At 33.9% G+C, this 22377-nt stretch overlaps 1 protein-coding gene across 1 annotated transcript in view; it reads right to left on the bottom strand.

The window, feature by feature from the left end:
- The window catches only part of GRIK2 (glutamate ionotropic receptor kainate type subunit 2), a 432031-nt gene that overhangs the window by 384501 nt on the left and 25153 nt on the right, over positions 1–22377 (bottom strand). Inside the window, exons 3-5 of the mRNA XM_090280821.1 lie at positions 19895–19947; positions 18264–18431; positions 13351–13608 (exon numbers count right to left, since the gene is read on the bottom strand). Of these exons, the coding sequence (XP_090136947.1) occupies positions 13351–13608; positions 18264–18431; positions 19895–19947 (479 nt within the window). The remainder of the gene's footprint in view (positions 1–13350; positions 13609–18263; positions 18432–19894; positions 19948–22377) is intronic.

Raw genomic sequence — 22377 nt, 5'->3', positions numbered from 1 at the left:
ATTAAAACTATTTAGTGTGGAAGTTCAGACAACTGAATATTTTAATAAGTAATTAATTATTTGACAATGTTAAGTCAGTATAATTCATTCTAGATTTGCTCAAAATAGTAAAAAAAAAAATCTATAAAATGATGCCTTTGTTTATTCTATTGACAAGTTTTACTTATCAACAATTATTTTTAATATATAATAATTTGTATATTATTCAAGATAAGATGGATCAGTGGTTCTCAAAGTGTGGATGCTAAGCCAGCATCATAATAATCACTTGGCAGTTTATTAAATAGAAAAGTCTCAGGACACATTCTATACCTACTAAATCAGAAACTGGGATTAAGAGCAGCAAGGTGTGTTTAACAAGTTTTCCTAATTATTTTATTGCACAGTAAAATCTGAGCAAAACTGGACTAGGTTATGCTGTAAAAAAAAAATCAATCCCCAAATCATAGCAATTTAATAGAAGAAAATTGTATGTCTCATAAAAGCAAGGTCTGTTCTACATCTAAATAATTCTCCACGGCTGCTATCTTCGGTATTTTGGCTCAGCCTTTCAGGATGCTTTCAACATATTGCACAATTGCTCTGACAGGGAATGAGTAAGCCGAAAAATTAGTGCCAGGTAATTAAATGCTTTTACCTGGAAACGAGCAACACTACTGCTGACATTTCATCAACTAAAGCAATCCACATAGCCATACCTAACTTTAAGGACTTGGGAACTGTAATCTGCTGAAGTCCTCAAGTAGAGATCATCAGATATTGGTAAACACTAGTAATGACTTGTCCAATGGCAAGACCTTGGGTATAAGCCCAGAGTTACTAAACCCGAGGAGTTGTCCCAGGAACCTCTAGTTTTAACAGTAGCCCAGAAGAATCACATTAATAATAGTAATTAAATTAAAGAATCAGTGTTTTGAATCTTAATTTTAATATTTTTTGTATAATAAATTTTATTTTATCAAAATAAAGATAACTGGGTTTGCAGAAATACAACTGTTTATAAATAGTAAAATAGCATCTCTGGTCATTAAAGTAAGCATATGAAAGCTATAAGGTTTTGTATTGTCATTAGATTTAATGAGTCAAGGCTCAGTTTATCACAGAGTAGATTTAGTATGTATTTAATGTAGTTATACAAAAAAAATTATTTCTTCAGTTCTTTATTGACTCACTGAAGTACCAGAGTAGACACTGTGCCCTCTCCCATCTGAAATAATTCCAAAACAATTATTGACAATTAGCCTATCTAGAATTTGGGTGTTAATCTTTTCTTGTCCTCTCAAAATTTTTGATTCTAGAAAAAAATTTCCCAAATATACTTTATATAACCTATATTTAAAACAAAATAAACATTTACACAACATTAAGTAGGATAGAGAAAACTGCTTTAGAAGGCAGTTATGTTAACCTGATATACCATGAGAATCAAACCTAGGCTGTAATGTATTTGTGTTCTGAAATTTTTTAAATGTTTCTGATACAGAATCAATATATATTTTAATGGAGTTCCTGATAAATAGTTTATTACATCTTGCAGAAATAGGCATATATTAGATCAATTAATCTTCTTTACATGAAGTCTTACTGTAGTTTAAAATGAGTTCTGTCATTTTTTTTAGGGGCTGTTGCTATGGACCATAATCATTACAAAGTAACTCATAAAGCAGAAAATATCTACACTGAGTTATTTTTCAACAAATTTCACTACTATTGTCAAGACAATAATAAGGATATGTGTGCACATCCCACACACATATAAACATGTACACAAATGTAAAACAGTGTCATTCAGTTTTCAGTTTCCCCAAACTGCCTCTGCAAACTAAAAAACAAACCAAGAAATAAATTCCCTCCCTTGAAATTCTTTATCTCTCTTCTAGTTATTTTTTCTACTTGCTTTTATTCTGAAACTTTTCCTTCAGATATTCCCATGGCACATTTCCTCAGCCCATTCAAGTCTTGACTCAAATGTCACCTCATAAATAAAAGTCACCTCTGACAACTTAATATTGTTATAATATTGTACTCCCTCTAGTAGTGCTTGTCTTTGACTTCATTTTACAATTTTATTAGATTGTACTGACAACTGTCATTCAGCGTGCATTAAAAAAATAACAAAATTGAATTTTTGTGTAGCCATTTTAATATTGGAGATGGAAGAAAACATGCAACATTTTCAGCATATACTTTATTTCAAGAAAAGTAAAAACACAAGTGAAATGCAAAAGATTTGTGCAGTGTACGGAAAAGGTGCTGTGACTGATCTAACTAGTCAAAGCGGTTTGTGAAGTTTCATGCTGGAGATTTCTCGCTGGATGATGTTCCAGTCAGGTAGACCAGTTGAAGCTGATAGTGATCGCAACATTGGGAACAGTATTATCCTACGCATAAATAGCAGACACACTCAAAATATCCAAATGAAATTATTGGTGAAAATGAAAACGTGTCTCATTTTACAAAAACGTAGATTTTTTTGGCCAAACCAAACAGTAAGCCACTTATGTTTCGCTATTTAGGAATGTGTGTGCGTGGTGGGGGGAGGAGTTAACTGCCCAAGCACATACACCATACCACTGAGTTACCTATTTTAAAAGCCCAAGGGGTAACAAGTTGCCTCTTTATTTGATAGCAACTGCTTGCTGACTTGTTCAGCCTTCAGAAAAACACCATTAAAGATAAAAACTAGGTACTGCCATTTAAATAAAGCCATCGCCCTCTATCCAAGTTCATGTATACCATATAAACTCTCCCTAGATTCAGATTCATAATTTTATGGCCAGAGTTTAGTCTTCCATAGAGGCAAGTTGCCTTCACGCCAGTTACACCAAAAGAACTTTCAAATTCACCATGTAGCAATTCCCCCTAGTGAATTCCCTCACTTTGGGGAAACCAAAAGCAATCCTCCTAGAAGTGCTTTCCTCAAAATCCCTATAGGATAGGCAGAGTCTACACTAGAGTGTGGTTTGGGGACTCTAGAATTAAGACGTTCTGGGTTCCAATACAGTCTATTTATACTCTTCTCTTTGGCCCTTAATTGCCACCAGTAAAATGGTGGTATACAGTAAGTAGCTTTGCAGATTCAGCAAATGTTCAATGACAAGCACTACTAGAGCCATCTTAGAAAAAATCCAAACGAACTTTTTGGTCAACCCAGTAATAATTACAAATAATTTGTTACACAGTGAGGCAACAAAAAGACATTTTCTGTAAACATGGTAGAGAAAATGGAGGTGGTTTGACCCAACAAGTTGGCGTTAAGTTCTCAGATCCAGGACCTGAGAAGTCATGACAGTGTGAGCCTAAGCAGTTTTAAGACCCACCTTTGCTGGGGCATAGTTATATTTATCTTCTATATACTTTTTGCCTACAGAGAAGGAAAACTCTGACTCCAAAAAACCTCCGCTGCCTTGCGGCATACCTCTTCAGGGGAAAGGCTAAGGGAGTAAACCCCGACAGAAAATCCGGAGCCGGAGTCCCTAAGGCGCTTTGACGTTGTAGTCAACACCGGCAACTCCTGCGGCGCACCTGAAGCCAAGCTGTATTGACTCCGTCTTTCCCTTGGACCCTTCAGCTGCGAAGAGAGGGGGGGTCTGCTGCATGGGCAACAGCAGACCCTCCATATCACCATGCCCAGGCTCTGTAGCTTCAGCTTCACTGGAGAGGACACCCCAGCGTCATTGCAAGATGTCGATTCAACACGGGAGGAGACAGATACCGTGTCACTCCCGAGTCGGACTGCACAGCCATTCTCGGCGGTGCAGATAGACTCTTAAGAAGCTACACCATCGTCTCTCGAGACGGACGGCTGCCGACGATTGTACTCCCTAAATACCTTCCCTCCTTTACTTCTACCCATAGCATTTACACATTTGATATTGTATAATATCCATATTAATTTTGTTATTATCACCCAAAGTAGAATACAAATTCCACCAGGCAAAGAATTTTTGTCTGTTTTGTTCACTCTTATATCTCCAGTAACTAGACCAGTGCTGACACATAGAAAATGTTTGATAATTATTTGGGGTCTAAAAAACAAAAGTTAATGCATTTTTAAAAACAAAGAAATAAGTAAATAATTGAATTAATTATAGAATAATTGGACCTCTCATGCTTAGGAAAGCATCACCCTTGCTGAATGAGTTAGATTAGTACAATGAAAATAAGCTTTACTACAGAACTCATGATGAAATATTTTACCAACTAAATTAACTCTTGCACCATACACACAAAGAATAGAATTATCAGCTCACATGAGTAGGAGTCAGAAAAGGTTACTTCACATTTATACTTTGTGAGAATATTTTAGGGAGCATGCTGAAGGTGCTGCATCACCAGAGAGAAAGGGCATCCCCGGCAGAGAGAACAACTTCTGCACAGCAAAAGAGATTTTGCAACCGAAGATAGAGCATGATTGGAAAGGGAGAATGACAATTATATAAGAAACGTTGTCTCGTAAGTATTGATAGAAGAAATACCATGGAAATCAAATCAGAGAGGTATAAGAATGCCAATGATGGATGCTGCATGTGTCATGTTGAGGAATTAGCTCTCTTTCCCCTAAAAACAGAGGATCCACCAACAGCTTTGAGCCTGGAACTGACATCACTAGACAGTCATTTGTATAAAGACCATTTTGTCTGCAACAGATAATAAACTTAAATAGAGCAGTAGGCAGAACATGGTCAGGAGGTAATGATAAATAAGGAGGTTAAGCTACTAAGACAAGTAGCAGGGATATAGGATAGAGCTAAGTTTGAAAGACGTGCAATAAAAATGAGATGTATTAGGCGATCAGTTGGAAATAAGGGATGAGATTAAGACAAATCTAGAATGATCACTAGGGTCTGGCTGGGTAGTCCAATAAAGAGGGGAATTCAAGAGAAAAAGCAAGTTTTGAGGTATGGATAATGAGACTGGTTTTAATAATGTTGGGTTAGATATGCTTTGGAGACATCCATATAAAGATGATCAATGAGTGGCTAGATCTGTGTGTATGGAGCTCAGCAGAGCAACTGAAGTTGTACATAAGTGAGTCTGCAACATACAGGCATGTGCTGTGTAACAACATTTCAGTCAATGATAGACTGCATATACAACAGTGGCATACCATAGAGCCCATGGGTGTAACAGGCTATAGCACCTAGGTTTGTGTAAGTGCACTCTATGATGTTCACATACTGATAAAACCATGTAACAACACATTTCTGAAACTGGATTATCATCATGACTGCATAGGCAGATGAAGGCAAGGATTAATTTCCACTATATAAGCAGAAACCCGTGAGTCTACTTGTTCACCTCACTCTCCATAAACATTTAGGTAAACAAGTAGAAAACAAGAAGACTGGAACTAAAGCCCTGAACAACATCAACTTTTAAGGACCAGGGAAAGAACAAAGAGTCCAAGAGTATAAGAATGGGAATAAAATGCTGAAAACAAGGAGATAATAAAGTGAGAAAGATGACACAGACACCAAAATAAGAGAACTTTACTTTTTCCTGTGAAGAAGGAAGTATAATAGTCAAAATTTCATAATCATCAGGGAGATAAGTATTCAGCTTCCCCCTGTGCTGCATAGAAAGACAGACAAGAACAGGAAAAGGCTACAGGAAAAATAGCTACCAAGAGGCTCATGCCAGTATGTTCTAGATTTAAATTTAGGACAACTAGCAATGTCTGACCTTCACTAGGGAATTATTCTCACTTCATGATTTTTCCTTTTTCAAGACAAATATTACTAATCGTTGAAGACTGATACCAGATCTACCCCTACTTTTTGCTCAGACCTGCATATGTGGCAATTTCACTAGAGGCAGTGATATGAATTGTGTGATCGTTGTAGGTTAGAAATTTCATTTTTGCTTTTTAATGTTGGCATATACTTAAAGATTTTAAAACTTGGAAAAAGAATTAGTTCTATAAATATTTTAAAATATTCATTTTCATATACTAAGAACCCAAGTAATAATTTTCAAATACTTTTTATGTTTGCTTAAATAGAACGAAAGAAACTATGTTCAAGAAAATCTACTTTGTGGAAACACTAGTACACCAATCTGTGTAATCAACTATATCCAAATAATTAGGTTTAACTCATAATTGCTAATTGTATTTGCACTTGCAATTAGAGAACTTAAAGCTTTCTACTTAGTATGTACAACATATAATCATTTTAGATCCAAAGTACCACAATTCCTGAAATAAAATTGAAATCATTTAGCTATCTGTTTTGCAATACAAAAGTGTTATGTTACTCAAAAATTAGCATCTTACAGAAATATATATTTTATGTTAACTTACTCTATTAAATTATTTCTTTTTTTTTCATTTAAACATAGGCCCAAGATCAAATAAGATAAATTTTTGCTATTACTTAACTTTACATTTCATTATATTAACTCAAAAAGAACACACTGATGTATCTAGAACATAATCTATAAGTACACTTCATCCAAGTTAACAAAGTCAGTAAAGAAAACATTTCTGCTTTTGTTTGGGATAGAGGCCCTGGCCTTTTTCTGTCTGTATTTATATGACAGAAATTAATCAAAGATGTATTTGCTAAATATTATATACCATATTTAAAAAACATATATTCTCCTTTCTGTTTTCATGTCTATATTCATTTCTGTGACTGTTTACTCACTAACATGATTCTGAACTTCCTTGTAACATAATCCTTTTTTTTAATAAATTTTCATTTACTCATATGACAAAATAGCCCAAATGGAGGTGAAAAATAAAATAACAACGGAAGCATAATAAACCCATACTAAATTCCTATTTTTCAAGATGTACTAATACCTTCAACACCACTGAATGACAACAGGGAATAGTTCATAGCTGCTTCAGTTTAATGCATTAAGAACCAGATTTTGTATACATTCTCCCAAATCCCTTTTTATTGTTTTCTTGTTTTAGGTAAATGTGCCATTGACTAGTAGCCAAGACCAGAAACATTCAGGTCATTCTCATATTCTCTGTCTCCATCACTCCCTCCCCTTATTAACTTACTAAATACTATAATCTGTATCTCCTAAATTTTTACAGAATTCTCTACCCCAACATCACTTCCTCAAAACTTCCCTAAGAGAGACTGTTAACTTTTTTAACTTGACTAATTCAGAAGTTTTCTTGTTTCTGGTCTTTTCCTATTCCCCCATCATATCTCAGTAACCCCAATGCCTTCTTCAGACTGTAGTGGGAGAGCCTTTGCCAAAAATAATTCTGATTATGTTTCTCTTTTTAAAAACAATGACAATAAAGTGAATCAAAGAAAGACATAAAAACTAACAATATATCACAGATATTTAACAGAGTGGGTTCTGGAATTGACTGCCTAGAGTCAAAACACAGATCTACCATTTATTGGCTGTGTGACCTTGGGCAAATTACCTCAACCCTTTCCATCTAAATTTTATCATATTAAAAAAAAGTAGAGTCAATAACAAATTATTTTTCTTAGAGGATAAGAAATAAATGGTACATTGCTCATAGCATTTGTGTTGTGTTTTAAGCTTCTACTCTGTGGGATCTATAAAGCACTTTACATATTTCACTAGTCATGACTAAAATCCTCTGAAGTATGTGTTCTCTTCAGTTTATAAACGAGTCTCAATTCAGGCTTTTAAAGTGAAGTAACTTGCTGAAAATAACACAACACAACCAGAATTTTAATCCAAAATAAATGTTTTGACACCAAAGACCATAGTAAGCATGAGAGTCCAGGTCATCCAGTGTCCCTTTCTCTATGTCCTTCCCTGAATTCTTAGGAAATAAACTAAACTAAATAGATACATGTCCATCCCTGAGACACTCAATGGTGGCTTGGAAAGTAGATTCATGTCACAAAGATATGACCGGTATTGCTATAACCAAACAGATTCCAGGGGTGTGTCAGGGGAGGAGGAAAAGCAAAGTAGCTAGTAGCGAGCTTTCTGTGATTTCTTCTATCTTGCCCTTTTATAAATTTTCCCTCATCATGCCTCATCTTTACTGTTTCTGATGCTTGGTCATAATGAAATGCTTGCATTCCCTGATAAACTGGTTTCCTCAGGCATCCTAACACCTTCACGTTTCACACCCTCTGGAGCCCATCCTCTCGCTGAAGTATTCCTACTTGTAACCTCATGACAACTTCACGACAATGTCACCTTCCCCAAAACTCTTCTTCTGCCTTCTCTATGCAGCTTTAAAACCTTCTTCCCCTAAGTTGCCACAATATATTTTCTTGTCTCTATCTGCACTTGCCACACCTTAATAGTGTCCTGCTTACATGTTCTCTCCCTCTCCCCCCTCGCTCTACCCTGAGCCCATGCAGATGGCCAAAGTTTTATCTGCAACACTATCCTTTGTGGCTAATATAGTGTCTGGTATACAGAAGAGTCTTAATGACTTTTCAAGTAATTAAATGAGTAAATCCATGTTTAATTAAAGTTGAAATTGGACATAAGCCCAATTTACTCTAGCTTTCTTATAAAAATTTGGACAGATTTTTAATCCATTGTCATTTCTTTGTTTAAACAATGGATATAATAATATCTCTTCATGCATTTATTTCTTAAACATTTGTTAAGGTACTTTTATGAGCCATGCAACATCTAGGAGATGGTGATAGAATGGTGAGCAGCCTTAGGGTCCATTCTAATCAGATATGTATTAGACTTGGTAGAAAATATAGCCAAAAAAAGCTATTCAGAATGCTATGCATATTCCTGATGGGAGACTCGTGTGAGGATCATAGTGCTATGAGGATGTTGGGAAACTCCTATTTCAGGCTTTGGAGCTCGGGTAAGGGCAGCCTTTCTTTGTGGCATCTAAGCCCAGAAGTAAGCATGAGCATGTACACGTATGTGCAAATGTGCACGTGAACTTGTATCTGCACTTAGTAGGTAGGAGGAGTGGGGGCCAGAATGAGAGCTTTTCAAGTGGACAAAGTAGTATTTTCAGCAACTTAAAAAAATTTAATGGCTCAATTGGAAAGACATAAGCAGGGGATTTAGATTCAAATATTATTGGAGAGATAGATGAACTAGATCAAGTCAGGTTTTATAAGCCTTTTCAAAAAGTTGACTTTATCTGTAGAGCAATGAGAAACCATTAATAGAACAATAGATCAGAATTTCATTTTTTTGTAATTTCATTTATTTATTTTTAGTGAGAAGGAAAGAGAGGGAGAAGGAGAGGGAGAGAAACACCAATGTGCAATGTGTGAGAGAAACATCAATTGGTTGCCTCCCACATATATGCCTGAACCGGGACCTGGTCTGCAACCAGGTATGTATGTGCCCTGACCAAGAATGGAACCAGCAACCTTTTTGTTTGCAGGATGATGCCCAACCCACTGAACCACACCACTCGGGGCCAGAAATGTATTTTTTTAAATTACTGGAACAGCAATGTGGAGACTGAATTAGTGGATGCAGACTTGAAGTAGGAAGACCAGTAAGAAAGCTGTTAGTGATGATCCTAGATGAGAGATGACCTAAGAAGCAGTAGAGAGGAAGAAAGAAAAAGACAGAATTTAGACAACATAGAGGTATAGAACTGACAACTGTTACAGCTTGATTGTGGGGACAAAGAAAGGAAGGAATCAAGAAAGGTATCCAGGTTTACGTCTTAAGCTGCTGGTGGGCAGAAGAGTCAGTCACTGGAGGAAGCAGGGATGGTGGAGTAATAACCTATTTCCTTTAGGACTCATAAAATTCCTTTGAGGATTAAGTGAAATAGTTTATATAATAGCAACTACCCAATGCCTATGGCATTATCGCTCATTTCTATAGTCATTTCCATTCCCTTCTTTTTTTTCCAAAGTTGTACCAGTCATTTAGTAGCGAAACTGAGAATAGATTCTCAGACTTGTTTACTAGTCCAGACTTCTTTGATAATGGACTGCTGATCTATAAACAAAGATGAAAAACAGGGATTTTAAAGCAAATATTCACAACTTATCCTGGAATTGCTTACAAGCTGACAGCTATCCAACTTATTTTTAGTTTATATCTAAAATGAATCGTATGTTCCAAAGTGACTGACAGAAACACAGCTTTGTTTCTGAAGCCAATTCTTTTCCATCATTTCTGGACATCATTCAGAGCTATAACAGACTTTCAGGGTGTTTAAAAGCATTCATCCATGACAACAACAAATGCTAATTATCATAAAAAATAAACAGCTCCTGTTAACATCATTCTAAGAATTTCTCCTACTCCAGCACTATATTTCATCTATCATCCCATCTGTTTTGGGGGTGGGAACAAAGACTGGATGGAAGCATAATTATCATGTATCAAACTGGACAACACAACAAAACAGAAATGAATATAAAAGGGAGCAATGGCATGCATAATAAATGAATCTGGAAAGGAAAAAAGGGAACATAAATAAAATGGCACAGTGTGTCCTACGGTAAATAGCAGATACATTTAGCCCATAATGGAGTCAATAATGCTTATCTTGTTGGACATAAAGCAGATTTTTTCCCATTTCAGTTCACAGTCCTAGCTATAGTCAGATTTCCTCCCACATGATCCAATGCAGTAGTCCTGTTGTTTCACCTGGAAGTTTAAAAATTCTCTGTGTTAAATTCTATCATTAAAAGTCTACCTTGAGACTTTTAAACATGACAAAAAAGGAAAAAATTCTACTTCTATATACTTATGAATATATTTCAAAGGGAATCTTCTGTCTCTGAGAGTCAGTTTTATCTTATTTAAAAAATCAAGAACAGCAAAGTTCTCAAAATTACTTTCAATTAAAAGGGACTACAAGTATCCAATATCAAATTCAATTGGCTCGTTAGTAATAATATTAAAAACATGAGGAATCACGTGTCTCTAAGTAAGAACTAGAAACTCAGCAAAGGCTGGGACTTTGTTTCTCTAACTGACATATGCGCACACCTGTAACTGTCCCAGGAATGTAGCAGGTGGTTAATAAATGTATTTTGAATTAAATATTGCATAAAATGGAACAATTACAGGCTTTTTTTCTCAGAGGATTTTAAAATTATACCTATTCTATGAATAATTCTGTAGTGAACCTCAGCATCAACATTTAAATAATCAAGGATCTTTGCAATCTCCAAGTATCTATGCCACTTTCAAAGTAAGATGAGTGACAAAGATTTTTTAATAGTAAATTAAAATATTTTAATACATTTAATGTGAGGTCAAGGTTCCATTAAAAATATACATATATAACTTACTAATAATATATATTTCTCTGCTTAAATGTATCACAGTGTTATGCTTATATTATTAAAGCAAAAGATGGATTACATATGAAGCTTTACCAGATTGTGATGACCTCAATCACAAATCCCATTAGTCCTTTATTCAATCACTCAAGAACCACATGTATGAAATAAAACTGTCATACACACACACACACACACACACAAAATAGTGAAGAAAGGTAGTACAGTCAGCCCTTTGTATCCACAAGTCCCACATCCCTGAATTCAACCAACTGTGAATCCAAAGAAAATGTTGCATTATTGCTAACATTGTGCACTACATAGTTAGGCCTAGGATGGTTCTAAGTCTGAACTGAACATGGACAGCTTCTTTTTCTTGTCATTATTCCTTAAATAATACAGTATAACAACTATTGACATAGTGTTTACATTTTATTAGATATTGTAACTAATCTAAAGATGATTTAATATATACTGGAGGATGTGCCTAGGTTATATGCGAATGTTATGCCATTTTATATAAGGAACATGAGTATCCAAAAATTTTGGTGTCTGTGATTGTCCTGGAACCAATCTCCTGGGGATGTCTAGGGATAACTGTATATCCATAAACATTTTGGACATTTATCAATTTTCTTTCTACTACCAGTAGTTTTAAGATAATAAATAAATACACATCAACATATAAAAGTGTGTGTGTATAGGTCATGTGTACATGTGTGTATATATATATATATATATATATATATGAGGGTATTTGGGTAGCCTTCACCTGAATTATATCAGAGAGAAAAGGAAAACAGAGAAGTAAATAACCCATGGATTCACAATGCATGTGTATTTATATTTACATATTTCTGTATGTGAACATCCATAAACATATGTGGACTAATTTGTAAATGAGGATGCCCTGACAAACCAGAAAACCTATTCTCATAGAAAGTTAAAATTATCTGTTAACATTTCACTTTATTAGTGTATATTTAGACTCACTCTCTTATCCCAATTAAAATGTGTGTGTGTTTTTTTTTTATTCTCTTTACTGTTTTTCCAACCCTGTAACTTCTTGTTCCCTGTTCTCTTGGGAGACTAACTGTCATTTTGCAGAGGGTAAATTTTATTGTCAAATGAGCTAATTTCTGCATTTTTCAAAATACTGAATGCATTAACAAATTTGTACTTGGCATACTTTGGGAGAACTTAAATTCAAATGAATTTTAATTTTGGTGTAAACATCAAGGTATAGTGAAAGGTCTTAGAATAATATATTTTAAAGTTCTAATTTAAAGAGCACTATTTAGACCACTGATAAGTATCTTACAATGAAGTTTCTTATTACTACATGATAACCAAAACAATAGGCACTTCTTTCAACAATATAACTGCAAGAAAAACTAAGATTTCATTTTTACTGTTTACTTTCTTATATTTATCTATTAGTTTTGTTTTTAATTTATACCACAAGATAACCATTCATATATTAAAAAACACACATTAAAACAAGAAAGAACAGACAACCTGTAGCCAGTAAATATCTATTAAAGATACAAATAAACACCACTTATTAAGTTGTTTTTTAAGGCCCCAAAATATGTCTACACATAAACATTTTCCAAAAACTCTGAGTATTTCAATGGACATTGTATTGTTTGAAATTTGAGTAAAAAATATACTTTTTCACACTTGAATGTGTTATATAGATAAAAGCTATTACTGTTCATATATATTATTTGTACAAAAGCTAGAGAACTCAAAAAGGAAAAATTCTGAATTTCTTAATAAGTTTCACTGACAGCCAATCATGAGATTTTAAATTGAGTAATTACCTTGAACCTAGCAAAAATATTCTTGGAATAAATATTTCAACATTATATTTCACACTGTCTCCATTTTTCATACAAAAGTACAGTTTATACTAACCAATCCTTCACAGAAAAAAATGCTATTTTAGAAATATAAAAAACGTATATGATTGTTTTTGTACATTTTTTTTGGTTTGGATATGTGAAATTAGTGTATATGTTTGATGCTAAATGTCTTTTCATTCCTCAATTAAAAACAAAACAAGAATACAGTGAGACTCTAAAGTAAGTTTCAAAAAAATTATTGATATGTGAAACATAGCCCCAAGGCTCCTGATTTTTCTTACCAGTGCTGTCATCATATACAACTGTGACAGTTTTCCACTTGAAGAACTGCACCAAGTCCAAAATGGCACGGCTGAGTGAAGAGAAATCAGGGTAGAGACTGACATAGAAGGAATCTTTGTTGTCTGACACCTGGTGCTTCCAGCGGGTCTGTATGTGGGGAACCCCCAGAGCATTGCAGATGGACTGCACAGCATTTGCTGAAGAGCTGTGTGAAGGCCCGAAGATGGCAGCCACCCCAAGAGACAGCTGATCACAGGCTGAAGAGGAGAAAGAAGTCTGTCAATGATGAGAGGAAAGATGCCAGTGTACCAATATTACCACATTATTATTGTAAACCCAAAGGTAGTATCCTGAAGAAATATTTGTGTCTATTAATATAACTTCTAGATTTAACTAATTTTATATTTTGTCTAACTCTGAATACTTTCAGTTTCTTAAAAGGGAATTAATTCACCCACACACCTGCAGTATAGTGTTCAAATAATTTTACAAATAAAGTCAGGGGAGGGAGAGAGGTCAGGAGACAGAGGAAGAATACCCTAGAATTCAAGAAGGGAATGTTCATTTTGGAAGAATAATTTGTATCAGGAAGTTGGGAGAATAGCGTTCCTTGCCAAATACACTGGCCATTCTCTACAATTTTAATTTATTTTTTTATCAGAATCCATTTGGTTCCCCCTTCTTCCAAAAAGGTATGGCCACATACAGCTAAGTATTCGCTTACATCTGATGATATAGTCAAGCTATGTATACAACCGTCCAAACAAAACCTTATATGGCTCAAAATGGTTAATTTCATATGGATTAATTCCATTGGGCAGAAAGAACAAACTAATTTAGATCAGTATTTCATTATCTTTATTTGTCTTTTGGATACTATTAAGTCTTTTATACTGGCCTCAATTAGCTTTTTAAACCTCCTAGGAAATTTTATTTGTATCAATAATAATTGAAATAATCAAGGGAAGCATAAACAATTTAGGAGACTTCAGATAAGAATAGATATATTGTGACAGGACATGAAATTCTTTAAGATACACTGAAGTGAGTTTGGGCCTAGAGAGGGATAATTATTGAAAACATGAAATCGTCTTTAAATGTTGAATATCTGGCCTGTAAAGAACACTTAAGTGTGTTTCGTTTGGCTGAAAAAGGGAGAAAAAGGACAAATGGCTATAAGCTTCTCATGAATTTTGATACAAGTTAAATGTTTTTAAAAATTAAATTTAAAAGGACACAAGAAATGTCCATAAATGGAATGGGCTTCTTTAAGAGGCCTATGACCACAAATACACAGAACTAAAAAGAATTGTTATTGGGATTTAGGCGTCAGACAGGGTGTTCAGACCCAATTCTTCTAAGATAGTTTATGATTCTAATGTGTAAAATACTCAGGTATTTTGTTTCAGAAAATTTGCTGCATAAAGTGCAATGTGATGGATGGATTATTAAGCATAGAGATATTAATAATTCAGTAAATTTTAAGTGAAAAATCTACTTGTTTAAGCTTTCTTCCAAAATTCAATACAAGGTCTGTCTAGAAAAAGTGCAGCCATTGCTAAAATAACGAGAATAGTTTGCACAACACTGATGTAACCTGGCAGTGAAGGAGAGTGGACTAGAATCCATTTGTGTGAACAGTAACAACTTCACTGTGCTAGTCAGTGAGGGCGCCACACAATGCTGAATGAGCATGTATACTGTGTGGCTGTCACATTCAAAATGACTTTGTGAGAAGAGTAACAACTCTGCATCAGATTTTGCATTATGTTTGAACATTCCTCCATGGAGACTATTTGGATGATTCAGAAGGCTGCAGCTATGGGCAGCTGGTGATTGGCAGCTTCATCACAGCAACGCACCCGCACATACATCACATCTCGTGCAGAGTTTTTTGGTGAAACATCAAATCATCCTGATGACTTAGCCCACCTACAGTCCAGATTTGGTGCCCTGCAACTTCTGACTTTCCCAAAACTAAAATCACCCTTGAAAGGGAAGAGATTTCAGACTGTCAAGAAATTCAGGAAAATATGACGGGGCAGCTGATGGCAAATTGGAGAGCTGTGTGAGGTCCCAAGGAGCCTGCTTTGAAGGAGACTGAGGCCTCATTGTCCTATGTACAATTTTTCTTATATCTTGTATCTTCAACAAATATCTTTATTTTTCATATTATATGACTATATACCTTCTGGACAAACCTTATATAATCTAAATAAATTATTTTAAAATATGTAAAGTCTTATTTTTTAAATAATGATTGAAATTATGAATCAATAGAAATAGAAAAGCTGGAGTCTAAAATTTTTCACTCATTTGGATTTTAATTCACATACATTGAGAATAAAGATCTTCCTTCACTAAGTTTTTGACAAGTCATAAATCAAGAAAACTTAAAAACGTTCTACTAGGTTATTTAGAATGTTCCTCAGTATGTTTCAAATAAGAATAGGATTTTTCAGTTATCAGAGGCATCATGTAAAAGCAACGTATTATTCCAATAATAGTTTAAGGTTTCGTGCATGAAAGTATTCACTTATTGAGGAAAACCATATAACCCATTAAATGTATAAGACCATATATCACAGAAAATGTAAAATTGAAAAATATTTGTTAATTTTTGTCTATGAAACAATTTTAAACATTTTAAGAATGTCTAAATTAAGTTATTTTATAATTAATCATTAATATACTTAGTAACACATATATTTATTTATGAAATCTCCCACAAGGTTAAAAAAAAAAGTATTAGACCCCCCTTTTACTATCCTCTTGCACATCGCTGTGCAAGAGCTTCGCAAGGTAAGATGCAAACGATGACATTCACCCTTTTGACAGCTCACCAATAACATTGCTCATACACTTGTTTGAGCTCTTCCTAGTTTTTTTCACAGTAAGTTAATGAATTTGATTCCCAATGGATGACAAAGTATATAAATTCCTTTTAATATTTGGAACCAAATAAATGTAGCAACTCAGAACTTTGCACGGGTATTCCCAGGATAGTGACCTGTTTGTTGTTGGAACATTCTAGTCCTTTTTTTTTTTTTTTTAATGTTGCTCTTTTTAAGTCCATTAAGAACTCCATTAATATTTTATTTATACTGCACTCGTTTTCCATATTCTTTGGTCTAAATGATTTCAACTCAGACAGAGCTTCTTCTTCCTAATGGAAATAATCATGAACTATGTCACTAATCAAATGCACTTGTCTTCCAGTTAATGACTTATTTTGCAATTATGATGACAAATGTAGTGTTTCACAATAATCTTTGCCCTTTTTTCAGCCTTTAAAACCTTTCATCACCTGACATGGTTCTGAAATATGGAAACATTTGTTTTCATAAACATATGAATTCAAAGGGCAGGCGGAATATAGGCTTTGATAAACACTAAGTAGCTGGGGGAAAGAGAAGGATTCTTTCATCTTAAGGAATATTGTAACTTATCAGCTTTCATTCAGACTAATGAGTTTAGAAGAAATCTGCACCGCTAGAATTATAAATAATTATGTACATTTTTATCAATGTAAAGTAGCTAATAAAACAATATTAGCACTACAGAAAAGCAAACATTGTTTTTAAAATAGGAATTTAGAACGAGTGCTTTGTAAGCCCATTCCTTTCAGAAAAATTTGTATAATGAAATTTAATTATTGTTATATGAATGCTAACTACACAAAAATATTACCTACTTAGACAAAGTAAAAATATGGAAACATCTCTCAAAACACATTTACTATTAATACTGTTTCTTGGTTAAAATAGTGCATTGACAATAGTTTCTATGTTCCCTTCCTTCATATATACATGTTAAATTCATAGTCCACAAAGTTCTTTTTTTATTCTTATATTTTAAAGTATACATTTACAACACGTCCCTGGCTGGTTTGGCTCAGTGGATTGAGCGTCGGCCTGCGAGCTAAGTGTCGCTGGTTCGATCTTCCAGTCAGGGCACATCAGAGAAGGAAAACTCTGACTCCAAAAAAAAAACCTCCGCTGCCTTGCGGGGGAAAGGCTAAGGGAGTAAACCCCGACAGAAAATCCGGAGCCGGAGTCCCTAAGGCGGTTTGACGTTGTAGTCAACACCGGCATGGGCAACAGCAGACCCTCCATATCACCCTACCCAGGCTCTGTAGCTTCAGCTTCACTGGAGAGGACACTCCAGCGTCATCGCAAGATGTCGATTCAACACGGGAGGAGACAGATACCGTGTCACTCCCGAGTCGGACTGCACAGCCATTCTCGGCGGTGCAGATAGACTCTTAAGAAGCTACACCATCGTCTCTCGAGACGGACGGCTGCCGAACGAACATTTACAACATAAATAATAAAACAAAATTAATAAAGTGTTCTACTTATTTCTTCATAAAATTGAATTTTTATCATTAGCCAATTATTTTCAGTTATAAGAAAGAACATAAAGTGTTTAAAAAGTGCATGTGTTATACATAAATTAAGGTTGTTCAAAATTTTCCAATAAAGTTTAGAGATCACTTGGAACTACAGGACTTTAAAGGTAGATAGCAAATTGATTCCACGGTAATAATATAATGGAATTGACAGGTAATCCAAGTAAATTGTAAGAACGGATTGCCAAACAAGGTAAAACCTATTGTTATTTATTGTTTTACTTTACATGAGTTTTTAAAATAGGATAATTTGTTAACAAAACAGAATTGGTGGGGGAATAAAGCAATTTCACTATCAGATCTGATTGCATTTTTTTAAGCAAAATTTTTTGCAAGAGATAATCACATCACTTTACCTTACCTGATAGCTTTATGCATATTATGAAAAGAAACATTTCATGAAAATATTCTGTGTGACTTAATTATATTTGAAATTAAAACATATTTTAAGAATACTTAAAAATCTGAATACCAGAAAACATAATGTTAAATATCAATTACCTTTCTTGGATGCTTCAAAACTGTCATACAGGTTTATCTTCTGGGTGTCATAGGTTAGGGTGGTATTGGGCAACAAGGTTCTGTTTCTGTTGATAGTGTTCACAGCAAATCTGAATGCAAGTTCCTCAGCTCCCATTGGGCCAGATTCCACATATTCAAAAATACCACCTGGCAAAAGGAAAGAAAAATCACACAATTCTTATAAGATAGAGAAAATGTCACAAATTTTCTGTATTTCTAGGCATGTGTGTGTGACTTTACATATGTGCATGTGTGTATGTGTGTGTGAGTTGTTGAAGTACATGGAGGTTATGCCTAATTTTCTATGAACTTGAATATTTGGGATGTATCCTTTCAGAGAATTCCATACTGGCAAAGTTACCTTGGTATTGTTGCCAAAATTTAACATAATTTCATCTTTAGTAACTGTTTCTTTTAGAACATAGGTATATATAGACTTTGCTTGCCTTAAGAGCTGAACATTATCCCTCAAAATTTTATAGTTTCAGAATAATCATTCCTCTATATTCATATAAAATTACAAAGTTAGGTATTGGGAAAATTATATTAAATGGTCTCCATTAATTTATAAATCAGAGTTCTTTAGAACAGTTTTGTGACGCATATATGAGAAGCCAAAAACACTTATCACTTGCAAATTCCAGCATATTGCAAGAAAAGAGAACAAAGTTGCATCTATTTGTTTTACTCGAAGTGATTTTTTTTAGAAGTTGCTTGACATTTGTGAAAAATAACTCACCCAAACAGTGCAGAATCTTTTAATCAGTGAATAAACACTGTAGCACACATACAATTTTGGCCATAAAATCTAGAGTATAATTTAAAAGCATGACCTTCCCATTTGTCACCTTCTGTTAGCTATGTCTCAGTCTGGTTCTTCATTCTTTTCCCAGCCTTTTTCTTCTTGACATCAACTCTCTCTCTCTTTAGTTTTGCCTGACCTGAGAACTTTGCCTCCAACCCAATCTCTCCCTTATTGTTACTTTGATGAATGGAATGAAAGGGGTAGCACCTGATACCTGATACCCTTTAACTTCTGTCCTTGGGAAACTAGTACTTAATAAAAAGAGAGCATTTATCTTTCTGGCTTTCAAATTTCACACCATGTATTCTAAGCACAGTTATTCACAAATTAAATTGCCTGAATAAGCTATTTCCACAGCTTGAAATTCATACCTCATCAAAAGTCTTTATACATGCAAGTCAGATGATGATACTATGAGCAAACTACCAATGATAAATTAGTAAGAAGTTATATATGGTAACAGTTTATCTAAATATGAGGAATTAGGACTCAAAAATTGCCACAGTGATCAGACAAGTTTATATTTAGGTAGAATTAGAATATTTGTTATTTTACACCATATTATTTGAAATAGTTCTCTTATTTTTTAAACTAAATGGATGGTATAATTACCAGAGTAATCAACTTATTGTGAAATAGTATTCCAAATGTTTTAAAAATCTTTAGTGACTTATGTTAAGCAAAAGGATAAAAGGTATTTACATGTCTAATAGGTGCCAAGAGCCCTGTATATGTGGAGGAGAATAGCAGTATGAGCATAAACTGTGTCGTTATAATGGGTTTACATTCTGGCTCTGCCACATGCCATCAGGTACATTTGGGTGGTTGCTTAAATCCTCAGTCTGAGTTTCTTCTTCTCTAAAAAAAAGTGGGTTATAATGAAGTTATTGTAAAGATTGAATCTTATCTTATAATGAAGCACTTAGAACAGTGGCTGCCATAGAGTTAAGGACTCAAGTGTTTAAGATTTCATTTAATCTTCAGAATAATCCCAAGTGATATTATTTTACAGGCAAGAATGTATTGGCAGATCATATACAGCTATCAAGTGACAGAAACTGTTGGTATCTGACTTTGAAGCCTTTGCCTATTCTCCTACAAACTAGTAGTGTTCTTAAAAATGCTGTTCAGGCAAAATATACAGAGTCTCTTAAAATGTTAGATATGATAACATTAATATGTAAAGAGAAATATAAGATCTCATATATGAAACAGAAAAATGATAGAGTAATTGGAAAGTACTTTTTAAGTTAATTGGGAATGAAGAATCAATTATAAAAATTCAAACCTGATATTGTTTCTTAATGGCAAAATAAAATAAAAAACTGAATTTTCTCCCTGGCTGGTGTGGTTCAGTTTGTTGGAGTGTCATCCTGTCCCTCTAACCTGGGTTGCAAGTTCAGTCCCGGGTTGAAGTGCTTACAAGAGGCAACTGATTTTTATTTCTCTCTTGTATTGATGTTTTTCTCTTTCTCTCTCTCCCTCCCTTTTCCTCTCTCTAAAATCAATGAGCATGTCCTTGGGTGAGGATAAAAAAATAAATAAAACCAACAACTGAATTTTCTACTTTCCTCAATTCAGATTACAGTTTCTATGCGGTGTAAATACAAAATAAAGATATAAAATTATCTATATTTGATGATAGTGGGTTAAAAGTGTCCTATCATTTACTCTCTTCAAAGTAAATAATTCAAATTCCACATTAAGTTTACATATTTATCACTGGTTTGAATATTTAAAGAAATCTCAAGAAACCCATTTTCTACCTAGTAATTATATAACATGAATAATTAATTTTATTGATCCAAAGCCAGAGTTAAAAATTTTGTATACAAAAATATAAACACCCATATAACACAAGCTTTCCAGGCACAATATCTTCTCTAACACCTCCCAAACATATTAAATCAAGAAAAGAGATCACTAGCCCTGATGTATGCAGGGAAAGATTGGGCAGAGAGATTTTAAAATATCTACTAAAGAAATACTTTCAAAAAATTTAAGTGGATGCCTTAAATTTAGGTGAAATATAATAAACATACTGGATAGATCTCACTAATTATTCTTGACTTAAAATGATTTCTAGAAAACAAATAGCGTAAGAATGATACTTGATTGGGGTAAAAATATATTAACAATGAATATATATATATATATAACAGTGAATATTATATTTAAGAGTATAGTAAAATAGAAGTCCCATTAAATGCAGGAAACAGAAAAGAATCTATATACTATTAACTCTTCCTGAATATTGTTCTGGAGATTTAATAAATACAATGAGAAATAAAAATTATTTATTTAACAATGAAAGTAACAAAATTGAGAATTTATTACCAACACCCTCCCACTACAACAAGTACTACATAATAGAGTCATTTAGGCAGAAGAAAATGATCCCAGATGCATTACTTAAATACATAAAGTATTTTTAAGGGTAAATATGTACATGAATATCAGTGAATTTTGGCCAAAAGAGCAAGAATAACAAAATTTTATGAAGTTCATAATGTATGTAGAATTTAAGTGCATGATAGCAAAATTGCAAAATTGAAGAAATGTATAAATTGAATTAAAGGATGTTTTTGTTCTAGCAGCATTGATCAAAGTTAGATATAAGTATTTTGGACTATAATAATTCAAGAATGCAAACTAATATCTAGGATTAACAATAAAAATTGTTAAAATAAAAAGATAAAGTGACACAATAAAAAACTGCATTCAAAAAGAGAAAATATAAGTAAAAGAACATAAACAAAAAAATACTAAACAGATATTAAGATGGTATAAGTGGTAGATATAAAACAATAAACAGTAATTAGATTAAAAGTAAATGAAATAAGCCCTGGCTGGTGTGGCTCAGTGGATTGAGTGCTGGCCTACAAACCACAGGGTTGCTGGTTCAATTCCCAGTCAGGGCACATGCCTGAGTTGTGGGCCAGGTACCCAATTGGAGGCGCGTGAGAAGCAACCACACATTGATGTTTCTCTCCCACTCTTTCTCTCTCTCTTTCCCTATTTCTCTAAAAATAAATAAATTTAAAAACAATTTAAGAAGTAAATGAAATAAATTCATATTTTAAAGTTTAAGATTATTAAACAGACTTAAAAGGCACAAAACTGTAAGCTACTTACAAGAGAAATAGTGGAAAATGTGGGGGAAAGGTGGGCAAAAATTTGTACTAAAACCACACTAACCAAACAAAAGCTGTTAAAGCTATTCTATTATTACATAAAATAGATTTGAAGACAATAACATAATAGAGATAAAGACTGCAATTAATAAGG

Source organism: Furipterus horrens, unplaced genomic scaffold (assembly GCF_987537825.1).
Source record: "Furipterus horrens unplaced genomic scaffold, mFurHor1.1.pri manual_scaffold_6, whole genome shotgun sequence".
NCBI classification, from domain to species: domain Eukaryota; kingdom Metazoa; phylum Chordata; class Mammalia; order Chiroptera; family Furipteridae; genus Furipterus; species Furipterus horrens.
Note: the sequence above shows the minus strand (reverse complement) of the source record. Positions and strands in the feature narration are given on the sequence as shown.